Source organism: Amblyraja radiata, chromosome 41 (assembly GCF_010909765.2).
Source record: "Amblyraja radiata isolate CabotCenter1 chromosome 41, sAmbRad1.1.pri, whole genome shotgun sequence".
NCBI lineage: Eukaryota > Metazoa > Chordata > Chondrichthyes > Rajiformes > Rajidae > Amblyraja > Amblyraja radiata.
This window is the reverse complement of record NC_045996.1, coordinates 12,098,562-12,112,703: the sequence shown is the minus strand read 5'-3', so window position 1 is coordinate 12,112,703 and position 14,142 is coordinate 12,098,562. Positions and strand designations below refer to the sequence as shown.

General features: G+C 52.2%; 1 protein-coding gene across 2 annotated transcripts in view; it reads right to left on the bottom strand.

Moving 5' to 3' along the window:
- Window positions 1-3,821: 3,821 nt before the first annotated feature.
- The window catches only part of LOC116967871 (RNA-binding protein Nova-1-like), a 123,935-nt gene continuing 113,614 nt past the window's right edge, over window positions 3,822-14,142 (bottom strand). For both annotated transcript variants that reach the window (XM_033014506.1, XM_033014505.1), the window contains one exon: window positions 3,822-5,060. In XM_033014506.1, coding sequence (XP_032870397.1) covers window positions 4,020-5,060 — 1,041 coding nt within the window. In that variant the 3' untranslated portion in view covers window positions 3,822-4,019. The remainder of the gene's footprint in view (window positions 5,061-14,142) is intronic.

Genomic DNA, 14,142 nt, shown 5'->3' with positions numbered 1-14,142 from the left:
CACACACACACACACAGGCCCTTCTGCCCACAGCTCGGTGCTAACCCTCAGCACTAATTGTGGACGCACCCCAGATAATCCAACCTCCCTTCCATTGACCTCGTGGGAACAGCTCCATCCAAGACCGCAGGAAATTGCGGTGAATTGTGGACGCAGCCCAGACCATCACACAAACCAACCTCCCTTCCATTGACTCCATCTACACCTCACGCTGCCTCGGCAAGGCCAGCAGCATAATCAAGGGCCAGTCACTGCACCCCGGACACTCCCTCTTCTCCCCTCTCCCATCGGGCAAGAGGTACAGAAGTGTGAAAACAAACGCACACACACCTCCAGATTCAGGGACAGTTTCTTCCCAGCTGTTATCAGGCAACTGAACCATCCTACCACAACCAGAGAGCAGTCCTGAACTACCATCCAACCACCTGTGATCGGACTTTACCTTGCGCTAAACGTTATTCCCTTATCATGTATCTGTACACTGTGGACGGCTCGATTGTAATCATGTATTGTCTTTCCGCTGACTGGTTAGCTCGCAACAAAAGCTTTTCACTGTACCTCGGTACACGTGACAATAAACTAAATCTGAACTGAACTGAGTCATACAGCAAAGAAACAGACCCTTCAGCCCACAGCATCCATGCTAGCCATCAGCACTCATTTAGACTAATCCTCTACTGATTACATTCCCATCAATAACTCTCAACTTTTATTACCCACCTGCACACTAGAGAGAAATTGCCAAGCTATCAATCCACCGGTCTTTGGGATGTGGATTTGGGAAACCGCGGCACCCGGGGGAAATCTGTGGACTCAGAAGGAGAACATGCAGACTCCACATAGACAGCACTGGAGAGCAGAAACGGACCCAAATCTGGAATGAACAAAATGGTGGTCAACAGGCCCCCACTCTATTGCTCTTCTGACAGAGGTCCCCTGTCCATGGGTGGCCAAAGATCACCAAAACCCCATCCACTAGTGGGAGAGTCTAGGAGTAGAGGTCACAGCCTCAGAATTAAAGGACGCTCCTTTAAGAAGGAGATGAGGAGGAATTTCTTTAGTCAGAGGGTGGCGAATCTGTGGAATTCATTGCCACAGAAGGCTGTGGAGGCCAAGTCAATGAATATTTGTAAGGCAGGGATAGATAGATTCTTGATTAGTACGGGTGTCAATGGGGTTATGGGGAGAATGGGGTTGAGAGGGAAAGATAGATCAGCCATGATTGAATGGCAGAGTAGACTTGATGGGCTGAATGGCCTGATTCTGCTCCTATCACTGTGGACATGAACGCAGACAGATCCGCCATTGACAGGAATCACAGACGTGGGAACCTGACACAGATTGGAGATGTCCCTACTATAGTTAACCTCTCCCTCCCCAAGTTAGCCCCTGATCTGCCACTGAACCATGTCTGTTGGTATCTCAAGTTGAGATCTCAAGAGTTGGTATCTCAAGTCATCAGCCTGACTTGCTGTCTTTAGACTTTAGAGACACAGGCCCTTCAGCCCATCAAGTCCATGCCACCCAGTGATCACCCCATACACTAACCTACACAACAGTACAACTTACCAAAGACAATTACCCCACAACCGATCCATGTTGGAATGAGTTACCCATTCCCACTTCTCTCCAGTTATTGGAGCTCCTCCTGAATGGATTGGTTAGTGAGTGGAGGAAGGAACTGCAGATGCGGGTTTAAACCAAAGATAGACACAAAAAGCCGGAGAAACTCAGCGGGACAGGCAGCATCTCTGGAGAGAAGGAATGGGTGACGTTTCGTGTCTCGACCCGTTCCTTCTCTCCAGAGATGCTGCCTGACCCGCTGAGTTACTCCGGTTTTTTGTGTTGAACTTGCTTAGTGTGGGTCTTGGAGGGAACACGAGGACGTTCCAAGCCCCTGGGGCAAACAGGACGGTGCTTTCAAGGGAGACAGTACAGGAGCGATGGGCAGAATGGACTGCAGTTTGCTGTTTTATAAAGATAGCCACCTCATCCCTTTACGGCAAGATGGCCAGATCTTGCAAACCCTCTCGAGAGCTACAAGCGCCCAGCTTCCGACAAATCTCGTAAACTCATCTTGATATCTACGTGAGATTCAGTGCGGGGCCAGCGAAGATACGTTGGGCAAGGTTGAACAGGGGAAAATTAATAACATCCGTGGAATCCATGCAGGGGAGAGGGGGAAGGAGAGGAGAGGAGCCCTGTAGAGTCGGGCCCTCAGCCGAGGTTGAGAAGCTTCAGAGAGGACAGCCTCCTCATGTTTTCACATTGCCATTAGTTGGGGAGGAGAGTAGGGTTCCCAATTCCTCCAAAGTCGCCCTGGGGTCTCGGGGAGCGAGGACCAATGCCCTGGAATTCTCTGGGGTAGCAAGCTACGCTGGGAGCGTGGGGCATCCTTAGTTCAATCTCGTTGATCGATCAGTAGCAACGTTGAGAAACGTTTGGGGCAGCGAGAATCAACCAGGGCGTGAAGAGGGGGGTAGGGGCATTGGGAACGGGATGGAGTGGCGCACCTCCAGGAGTCATCCAAAGGGAGGTGTCACTCACCCCCCCCCCCCCTCCCCCCAAGAAGGGAACAGAAGATGGGGGTGGAAGGGGAAGTTCCAAAAGTGCTCAGGTTCACACAATGGACCCCCCCCCCACACACACATTGGGGAAGGGGGGGGTTAGAGGGATGATAGGTTAGCCCCCCCCCCCCCAAACCCTCAGCGCCGTGTGTGTCCTAGGACGGGGTTTTGATACAAGTTGAGAAGGTGGTGAACACTCAGCTCACCGGGGGGGGGGGGGGGGAGGAGTGGGGGGGGAGGGGAGTGGGGGGGGGAGGGGAGTGATGAATGGGAGCAGTGGAATGGGCAAGAGATTCACAGCAAGGGATTCAAGGGCACAGGGAGAGTAGGAGGGTTGAGGCGGGGGATGGGGGGGGGAGAGGGGGGCAGGTGAGAGAGTGGGCAAGGAGAGGGAGGAGGGGGAGGAGCGGGGAGAAAGAGAGAGGGGAGGAGAGAGAGAGGAGGGGAACGGATAGACGGGTAGAAGGGAGGGGGAGAGGATGGGGTCCCAGGGGCTAAGGAGGAAAGATGGGAAAAGGAGAGATAGGGAGGAAGTTTGGGGGGTAGGAGGTTGGGGCAGGGAGAGGGGGCAGAAAGGCGAGTGGGGCGGGGAGGAGTGGGGGCGGGGAGGAGGGGAGAGAAGGGGGGGAGAGGGGAAATGGAAAAGATGGGTGGGGAATGAGAGAGGGGGTGGGGAAGGGAACAGAGGGAGGGGACAGGGGCGGGAGAAGAGGAAGGGAAGGAGGGGGTAAAGAGGGAGAGAGGGAGGGTGGGAGAGAGATGGGGGAGAGAGATGTGGAGAGAGAGAGGTGGGAGAAAGGGGGGAGAGAGAGGGTGGAGAGAGGTGGGGGCGGGTCTGATGGGAGGGCAAGGTGTGGAGTCAAGTGCGGAGAGAGGGAGGTGGGAAGAATGAGATGGAATGCCGGAGCTGGGACTGGGAGTTGGAGCGGGAAGAGCAGGTGGGTGCGATGAGAGGCAGGGGAGTCAGATGGTTGGGGTTGGGGATGGGATGGGAAGGAGATGAGACCATGTGGGATAGGAGGCACGAATAACAGAGGCAGGGATGGGCTGATGTGGGAACAGGAGGCTGGGACACAAGATGGGCAAGGAGAATGAAGGATGAAAGGGGTGAGGAGAACAAGGAGCTGGGATGGATGGAGAGGGAGAGGGAGAGCAGTCGGATGGAGAGGAGGAGGTGCTGGGGTTGGGATAAAAGCCAGGGGTAGATCAGGGGAAGAGGGAACCCAAATCAACTGAAGACAAGGTCTCCATGGATATGCAGCAAACATTATTTACATATACACAGATCTCTGACATTTCATATAATATATTAATACAAGACGTTTTGTTTTTTTTAATTAGATCAAGTACTATATAAGCCCCTTTATCTCTCTTTTAAAAAAAAAAAAAAAAGTGTGGCCACCTGTATTTTCTGGGCCGTGTTTGGGTTAGTTTGGGTTTGGGTTTTTTTTTTTAGCCGACCTTCTGGAGGTTGGCGGCGCGTACTCCTTGCTCGTACGTGATCCTCTGGCTGATTAAATACTGTGCGGCTTGTGTGGCGGCTGGCGTCCCGGTGATGGTCACCTTGCGGTTCCTGGTGCCGGGGACAAACTCGCCCTTTTTGGAGATCTGGATGCGGGCTCCAGTCAACTCCTGGTACTCCACCAGCGTCTTCCCGCCCTTTCCCAAAATGGCGCCCACCAGGTTCTCCGGCACGGCGATCTCCACCACGTCCTTGGCGCCCTCGCTCAGCTTCTCGGCGGCCAGGATGGAGCTGGCGGCGGCCAGCGGCGACGAGGCGGCTGCGGCGGCGGCGGCGGCGGCGGCGGCGGCGGCGGAGCTGAAGTAACCGTTGGTGGCGGCCGTCAGCGAGCCGAGGGAGAAGGTACCGGTCGGGGCGTTGGCGCCGCCTGACGCCTCGTTGGCGTACGAGGCCAGCAGGTTGGCGGCGGCGGCGGCGGCGGGGTTGGCGTTGGCCGCCACCGCCGCCAGCACGCCGGTGGCCGTGGCCGGGTTGAGGCCCAACCCCAGCGAGTTGGTGTTGTAGCCGTAGCTGGCCAACGTGTTGAGGGCCGAGCTGATGGCCAGCAGGTCGTTGCCGGTGAAGCCCGACAGGCCGGCGGTGAAGCCCGCCACGCCCGCCAGGTTGGCGTGGCCCAGCAGGCCGGCTGCAGAAGCCGCCGCCGCCGCCGCCGGCAACACCTCGGCCGAGTTGGCGTACGGGGAGCCGGTGGGGTTGGAGTTGGCCACCGGCCCCGAGATGTTGGCGTAGCTGATGTTGAGGCAGCTCCCGCTCTGAGGGTCCTCCTGGATCTTCTGCACCATCAGCTCGACGGCCTTGCGGTTCTGCTCCGACTCGCCGCTCACCGTCACCACCCTCTCCTGCAGGTTGATGCCCTCGGGCTTCTGTGAAAGCTGCACCCAGGCCCCTGACTGCTCCATCACCGCCTTCACCGTTGCCCCACCCTTGCCGATGATCAGCCCCGCCGTGCTGTTGGGGACAATCAGCTTGGCCTGCAAGGGTTAAAGCACAAAGAGACAAAGCACAAGCAAGGGTTAGAAACTCAAAGATTTACCTCAAAAAGGCTGGCAGCATCATCAAAGACCCACACCATCCTGGCCACACACTCATCTCCCCGCTACCTTCAGGTAGAAGGTACAGGAGCATGAAGACTGCAACAACCAGGTTCAGGAATAGCTACTTCCCCACAGCCATCAGGCTATTAAACCTGGCTCGGACAAAACTCTGATTATTAATAAATATTTTCTGTTATTTGCACTTGATCAGTTTATTTATTCATGTGTGTATATATTTATATTATGGTATATGGACACACTGATCTGTTTTGTAGTAAATGCCTACTATGTTCTGTGTGCTGAAGCAAAGCAAGAATTTCATTGTCCTATACAGGGACACATGACAATAAACTCACTTGAACTTGAACTTGATAGTACAAGCAAGGGTTAGAAACTCAAAGATAATAATAATAATAATGGATGGGATTTATATAGCGCCTTTCTAATACTCAAGGCGCTTTACATCGCATTATTCATTCACTCCTCAGTCACACTCGGTGGTGGTAAGCTACTTCTGTAGCCACAGCTGCCCTGGGGCAGACTGACGGAAGCGTGGCTGCCAATCTGCGCCTACGGCCCCTCCGACCACCACCAATCACTCACACACATTCACACACATTCACACACAGGCAAAGGTGGGTGAAGTGTCTTGCCCAAGGACACGGCGACAGTATGCACTCCGAGCGGGATTCGAACCGGCTACCTTCCGGTCGCCAGCCGAACACTTAGCCCATTGTGCCATCTGTCGTCTCAAAGATAGTACAAGCAAGGGTTAGAAACTCAAAGATAGTACAAGCAAGGGTTAGAAACTCAACGATTCAGATTCAGATTCAACTTCAATTGTCATTGTCAGTGTACAGTACAGGGACAACGAAATGCATTTAGCATCTCCCTGGAAGAGCGACATAGAATAGAATTTACATGCTTACAGTCATAGTGTTTTTCCTGTGGGAGGAGTGTCGGGGGGGTGGGGGGGGTGATTGGCAGTCACCGAGGTACAACGGCAAGGTAAAGATAGTCTTCAAAACTTTTCGGCTAGTCGGCGGACGTGGGCTTGTCGTAGCTTGTCTTCTCCTGACGTAGTAGGTGCTGTCGTAGGTTGTCGCCAGGTGCCGTAGGTTGTCGCCTGGTGAATTCCATTGGCGCCGTCGCCAAAAAAAATCGCCCACGTGGGACAGGCCCTTAACCCTTGAGGGCCTGGCCCGCTTACGCAAATTTTTTCGGGCGTCTTGCCGGCACCCGCCACAGTCGCAGCAGGTGGCCGAAAATTTTTCAACGTGTCGAAAATCCAGCGGCGACCAGAAAAAGGCACGACTCTTTGCACGACCACTCAACGGCCATACTCTTTGGGCGGCTACTCACGACCATACAGGCGTCACCCCGCGACATGTCGCGGGGTGACGCCTGTATGGTCGTGAGTAGACTCCCAAAGAGTCGTGCCGTTTTCTGGTGGCCGCTGGATTTTCGACACGTCTTAAAATTTTCGGGCCACCTGCTCCGACCATTACGGGTGCCGGCAAGTCGCGGGAAAAATTGTGTAAGCGGGACAAGCCCTCAAGGGTTAAGGGTCTGTTCCACAAGGCGAATTTTTTAGGCGACTGTCGTAGAACGCAGCAGGTCGCCGAAAAAACGGCCACTGGACTAACGGGGCTGTCCCATTTAGGCGATTTTTTTGGGCGACTGCGGCAATGGAATTCGCCGAAGTCGTCACCTGGCGACAACCTACGACAGCACCTACGTCAGGAGAAGGCAAGCTCCAACAAGCCCACGTTTTGAACATTTCAAAACCCAGCGGTGACCTGAAAAACGCAACGACTCTTTGGGCGACTGAGGAGACCATACTCGCGACACCCCAGCGACTGCCTAGTTGCCTGGAGTCGCCTAAAAAAAATCGTCTCAGTGGGACAGGCCCTTGGGGAACTCAAAGAAAGTACAAGCAAAGGTTAGGAACTCAAAGACACACACCAAAAAGTGAGGAGAAACTTATTTAGTCAGAGGGTAGTTAACCTGTGGAGGCCAAGTCAGTGGATATTTTTAAGGCAGAGATAGATAAACTCTTGATTAGAACGGGTGTCGGGGTTACGGGGAGAAGGCAGGAGAATGGGATTGGGAGGGAGGGAGCGATCCGCCACGATTGAATGGCGGAGTGGACTTGATGGGCCGAATGTCCTAATTCTACTCCTATAACTTATGAAAAGGCTGGAGTAACTCAGCGGGACTTCTGCAGAGTGGGCTATCTCAGCATCATCTGCAAACGTGGCCACAAAGCCTTCAATCGCTTGATCCAAATATAACAAAGAATTCGATTCTCCAACACTCATCCTCCTGATGTGAACATTTCTGGACCGTCTTTGCTGGAAAACTCCTGGATTTGCAGATTAGTTGGTGGGGACTGGATGGGACTTGTTGAGATTCTTTGTGTTATGGTGGAGCTGGGAATGAGATCTATTTTTGCTGGAAAACTCCTGGATTTGCAGATTAGTTGGTGGGGACTGGATGGGACTTGTTGAGATTCTTTGTGTTATGGTGGAGCTGGGAATGAGATCTATTCGTGTCAAATGTTGCCACTAGAGGGAGTGTCGACACCAGGAATCGCCCAGGGATCCATTAGCACATAGAGTGTGTTCCCAGAATTATTAATTAAATTGGGAATGCCGCTGGAAATCCAAGGCTGGGGAGAACGGGATTGTTAAACAATTCCAGTGGCATTCCCAATTTAATTAATAATTCGGGATGACAGATGGCACAGTGGGCTAAGTGTTCGGCTGGCGACCGGAAGGTAGCCGGTTCGAATCCCGCTTGGAGTGCATACTGTCGTTGTGTCCTTGGGCAAGACACTTCACCCACCTTTGCCTGTGTGTGAATGTGTGTGAGTGATTGGTGGTGGTCGGAGGGGCCGTAGGCGCAGATTGGCAGCCACGCTTCCGTCAGTCTGCCCCAGGGCAGCTGTGGCTACAGAAGTAGCTTACCACCACCGAGTGTGACTGAGGAGTGAATGAATAATGCGATGTAAAGCGCCTTGAGTATTAGAAAGGCGCTATATAAATCCCATCCATTATTATTATTATTATTCCCAGTTTAATTTAAATGAGCGACAGATGTCGGTGGAAGCACGGTGGTGCAGCGGTAAAATTGCGCCAGAGACCCGGGTTCGATCCTGACTACGGCTGCTGTCTGTGCAGAGTTTGCACGTTCTCCCCGTGACCGCGTGGGATTTCTCCGGGATCTCCCATCTCCTCCCACACTCCACAGATGTGTAGGTTAACTGGCTTGGTATAATTGTAAATTGTCCCGAGTGTGTGTTGGATAGTGTTAGTGTGCGGGGATCGCTGGTCGGCGTGGACTCGGTGGGCCGAAGGGCCTGTTTCCATGCTGTACCTGGAAGCTAAACTAAACAAGATGAAGCACTGGAGTAGCTCAGCGGCTCAGGCAGTATCTCTGGAGGGCATGGATAGGCGGGTTGGGATTAGGATTAGTGTTTCGGGTCGGGATTAAATTGATAGGACGTGTCGGAAGGAACTGCCGATCCTGGTTTAGACCAAATAGAAACACAAAATGCTGTACAGCAGGGCAGGCAGCACAAGTAACACAATGGGACATTGCAGCATCTATGGAGAGAAGGAATGGGTGACGTTTCAGTCTGAAGAAGGATCTCGACTCGAAACGTCACCAATTCCTTTTTATGCTCCTGTCCGACTAAGGAAACCTGAACGGAAACCTCTGGAGACTTTGCGCCACACCCAAGGTTTCCGTGCGGTTCCCGGAGGTTGCAGGAGGTTGCAGGTAGTGGAAGCAGGTAGGGAGACTGACAAAAACCTCCGGGAACCGCACGGAAACCTTAGGTGGCGCGCAAAGTCTCCAGAGGTTTACGTTCAGTGGGACAGGGGCACAACTGCAGTTCTTTGTGTCTGGAGTTGAGAGGAGGGTTAACTTAGTGGGAGAAGGAGGAGAGGATGTGCAGTGACATTCTTATTTATGTTTTATGTGTCATTCGTAACTGTCACTGTATGTCATGTTGTCACTTGCGGGCGGAGCACCAAGGCAAAATCCTTGTATGTGAATACTTGGCCAATAAACGTATTCATTCATTGGTACTGCCAACACATTACAAAAATATCAATACAAACACAGTCATGGCATTTTTTTTTAGAAAGTTCACCCCCCCATATTTCAAAGGTTTTTGAAAGAGCAATCATTTCTTGATAGCAAGGTCAGTGAATCTTTGCAATCCTCGCTGCAAGACTGTGTCCCAGAAAGACCGATGGATGATTAAGCTAATGTAGGTTTGGAAGATCACCAGGGGATTGTCAGGAGTGAGCCGTGCAAAGACAAACAAAGTTACTCCAGAAATAGATGATGGGCACAAAATGCTGGAGTAACTCAGCGGGACAGGCAGCATCTCTGGCGGGAAGGAATGGGTGACGTTTCGGGTCGAGACCCTTCGTCAGACTGGGAGTCAGGGGAGATGGAGACACAGAGACAAAGAATGTATGCCCCTGTCCCACTTAGGAAACCTGAACGGAAACCTCTGGAGACTTTGCGCCCCACCCAAGGTTTCCGTGCGGTTCCCGGAGGTTTTTGTCAGTCTCCCTACCTGCTTCCACCTGCTTCCACTGCCTGCAACCTCCTGCAACCTCCTGCAACCTCCGGGAACCGCACGGAAACCTTGGGTGGGGCGCAAAGTCTCCAGAGGTTTCCGTTCAGGTTTCCTAAGTGGGACAGGGGCACTAAGGTGTACAGAGATAAAATGCGTAATGCCCACTCCCCCGACATTGGTCTGAAGAAGTGTTTAAGAAGGAACTGCAGATGCTGGAAAAATCGAAGGTAGGCAAAAATGCTGGAGAAACTCAGCGGGTGAGGCAGCATCTATGGAGCGAAGGAATAGGTGACGTTTCGGGTTAAAAGAAACACAGAATATGGGTTTTTAATATAGATTGTTAGCCCCCCAGGCCTTTAGGTTTTTGAAATAGCACTCGTTTCTTGATAGCAAGGTCAGTGAAACTTTTCACCCGCTGAGTTTCTCCAGCATTTTTGTCTACCTTCAGTCTGAAGAAGGGTCTCGACCCGAAACGTCACCCATTCCTCCTCTCCAGAGATGCTGCCTGTCCCGCTGAGTTACTCCAGCATTTTGTGTCCATCTTCGATTTAAGTCCAGGATCTGCAGTTCTTTCCTACTCTGCAGATAGCCCTGTGCCCAGCGGATAAAAGATGTCCATTCACAGTGGGCATGGTTGATGGGTATCTCCTACCTAGCCATAGGGCAGTGCCAAGCGGGTTACAACATTTCTACACTGTGCAGAATGCTTCAGTGTGGTTTATTGTCCCGTGTATCGAGGTACAGTGAAAAGCTTTTGTTGCGTGCTACCCAGTCAGCGGAAAGACAATACATGATTACAATCGAGCCGTCCACAGTGTACAGATACATGATAAGGGAATAACGTTTAGTGCAAGGTAAAGTCCGATCAAGGATAGTCCGAGGGTCACCAATGAGGTAGATAGTAGTTCAGGACTGCTCTCTGGTTGTGGTAGGATGGTTCACAGTTGCCTGATAACAGCCGGGAAGAAACTGTCCCTGAATCTGGAGGTGTGTGTGTGCGTTTGTTTGTTTTCACACTTCTGTACCTCTTGCCCGATGGGAGAGGGGAGAAGAGGGAGTGTCCGGGGTGCAGCGACTGGTCCTTGATGATGCTGCTGGCCTTGCCGAGGCAGCGTGAGGTGTAGATGGAGTCAGCGGAAGGGGAGGTAGGGTTTGCGTGATGGTCTGGGCTGCGTCCACAATTCTCTGCAATTTCCTGCGGCGTTGGGCGGAGCTGTTCCCGAACCGTGCTGGGATACATCCCGATAAAATGCTCTCTGCAGCGCCTCTGTAGAAGTTGGTGAATATTTGGGAACAGCTCCACCCAAGACCAAGTTGTTGGGGACATGCTGAACTTCCTACGGATGTAGAGTGGGCAGAATGGCGAGTATAAACTGATCGTTGCTCTTTCAGCAGGAGGCAGGGACTATCGCAATGTTTAAGGGACATTTCGACAGGTACAATGGATAGGACAGGTTTGGAGGGATGTGGGCCAAATGCAGGCAGGTGGGACTGGTGTAGATGGGGACATGTTGGGCCGAAGGGCCTTTTCCCACGCTGTATCACTCTATGACTACTCCGCAGAGATCTGGGAGCCTGGAGATGAGACAATGGCGGTTTGAGGAGAAGGGCTGGGGTTTCTGAAATGGCGCCGTGTGTGTGCGCGCGGGACCAGCCCACAACGGGCGAGGGAGGAGGGGAGAGGGTGGGGAGCAGCGATGGGTAGAAACAACACACAGAGCAACACAGAGCCCTTCCCTCCGAAGAAAAGCAATATTTCGCAAAGAGAATCGGTTCCCAGGAGTTGCCGTTGCCATAGAAACTGATCTGCCATTATCGTGCAAAATAGAATGGGCCCAAGACCTTACCCGCAGCGCAAAGAGATGGGGGGAGGGGGGGGAGGTGATGAATCTATTCTACAAAATAATTCCACTGTGAGATTTTACAGACAAAGCTCGGAGTACGTTGAAAGCATTTACAGGCGTGTGTGTTGGAAGGAACTGCAGATGCTGGTTTAAACCGAAGATAGGCACAATATTCTGGAGTAACTGAGTGGGACAGGCAGCATCTACGGAGAGAAGGAATGGGTGACGTTTCGGGTCGAGACCCTTCTTCAGACCCTGCCATTTACAGGCACGGTCCACACCGCCATTTTCAAATTCCCTTTCTCTCTGGTCCTCCACAAATATATTCATTCCTCATTTTATCCAGGAGATGGTGTCAGCCGCTCTTGCAGTCAGTCTTATCTGTTTATCTGCACAGTGTTCACACCTGCAGCTGCAAGAACAGATACACACACAGATACACGCGCGCACACACACACAGATACACGCGCAGATACACGCGCGCGCACACACACACAGATACTCACACACGCGCACACACACAGATACACACGCACGCACACACAGATACTCACACACACACAGATACTCACACACGCGCACACACACAGATACGCACACACGCGCACACACACACAGATACACACATGCGCGCACACACACAGATACACACACGCACACACAGATACGCACATACACAGATACACACAGACACGCGTGCGCACACAGATATTCACACACGCACACAGATACACACGCACACACACAGATACACACGCACACACACAGATACACACGTGCACACACACATACACACAGATACACACAGATACACGCGCACACACAGATAGACACGCGTGCGGACACATACACACATGCGCACACACATACACACACGCGCACACACACAGATATACACGCCGCACGCACACACACACACAGATACACGTGCATGCACACAGATGCACGCACACAGATACACGCGCACGCACACACACAGAGAAACACACAGATACATGCGCACACAGATACACACACGCACACAAACACACAAATATACACACACGCGCACACACATACACACACATGCACGCACAGGCACACCCAGATACACACGCACAGATACACCCACACACACAGATACAACAACGCAGACACACACACACACACACAGAATGGGGCAGGATTGGGTGAAAATGGCTGCAAGTTCGGTGGGGCAGAGGTAAGAGGGGGGAGGGGAATGGGGCTCATTTGTTATTTACCTAAATTGGAGAATTCAATGTTAATGTCGTGAGGTTGTCAGCTACCCAAATGGTATACGAGGTGTTTTGCTTTACATTTTAGAGATACAGCGTGGAAACAGGCCCTTCAGACCACCGAGCCTGCGCCGACACTAACATTGTCCTACACACACTCGGGACAATTTACAATTATACCAAGCCCATCAGCCTACAAAACTGTAAGCGTGGACTCGGTGGACCGAAGGGCCTGAGTCTGCCCAGTATCTCAAAACTACAGTAAACTAGGAAAGTTGGAGCTGAAAGACCACGGGAGAAAAAGAATAAAAATGGAAAATGAAGATTTTGCTCGTCGGTTCCAGAGTAACTCTGTAAAATAATATGAGTGGTTCCCCTGTCGGTCTTTAATGATTTTGAATCTTCATTGATTGTGAGATGGTGGGACTGTCATATGCTGAGAGAATGGAGCAGCTGGGCTTGTACACTCTGGGGTTTAGAAGGATGAGAGGGGATCTCATTGAAACATATAAGATTGTTAAGGGGTTTGGACACGCTAGAGGCAGGAAACATGTTCCCGATGTTGGGGGAGTCCAGAACCAGGGGCCACACACACAGTTTAAGAATAAGGAGTAAGCCATTTAGAACGGAGACGAGGAAACACTTTTTCTCACAGAGAGTGGTGAGTCTGTGGAATTCTCTGCCTCAGAGGGCGGTGGAGGCAGGTTCTCCGGATGCTTTCAAGAGAGAGCTAGATAGGGCTCTTAAAGATAGCGGGGTGAGGGGAGAAGGCAGGAACGGGGTACTGATTGGGGGATGATCAGCCATGATCACATTGAATGGCGGTGCTGGCTCGAAGGGCCGAATGGCCTCTACTCCTGCACTAATTGTCTATTGTGACACGGCAAGGCTTGTTGGAACCTGATCACATTGTCTCTGGTTATAAGTGGCTGGAAGCTTGGTTGCTGCACTATCTGTCTGCAGGGGCACTACCAAAGGTTGTGTTTGTATTCAAACAGGCGATCAGATATCGTCAACATCAATGTCTACAAGGCCGGCCTCTTCACCCAGACCCCACGTCCCACAGCTCTGGGAATACTTCATTAGCTGCTCCAGTCCCAGCCCGGTTCAAGTTACAGGATCGTTACGAGGTCTGGAACAGAGAGAAGGCAGCGGGCGGGGAGAAAATGGAGAAGGAGGCGCAGCGGTAGAGACCCGGGTTCGATCCTGACTACGGGCGCTGTCTCTACGGAGTTTGCACGTTCTCCCCGTGACCTGCGTGGGTTTTCTCCGGGTGCTCCGGTTTCCTCCCACACTCTTAAGACGTGCGGGTTTATAGGTTAATTGGCTTCAGGTATAATTGT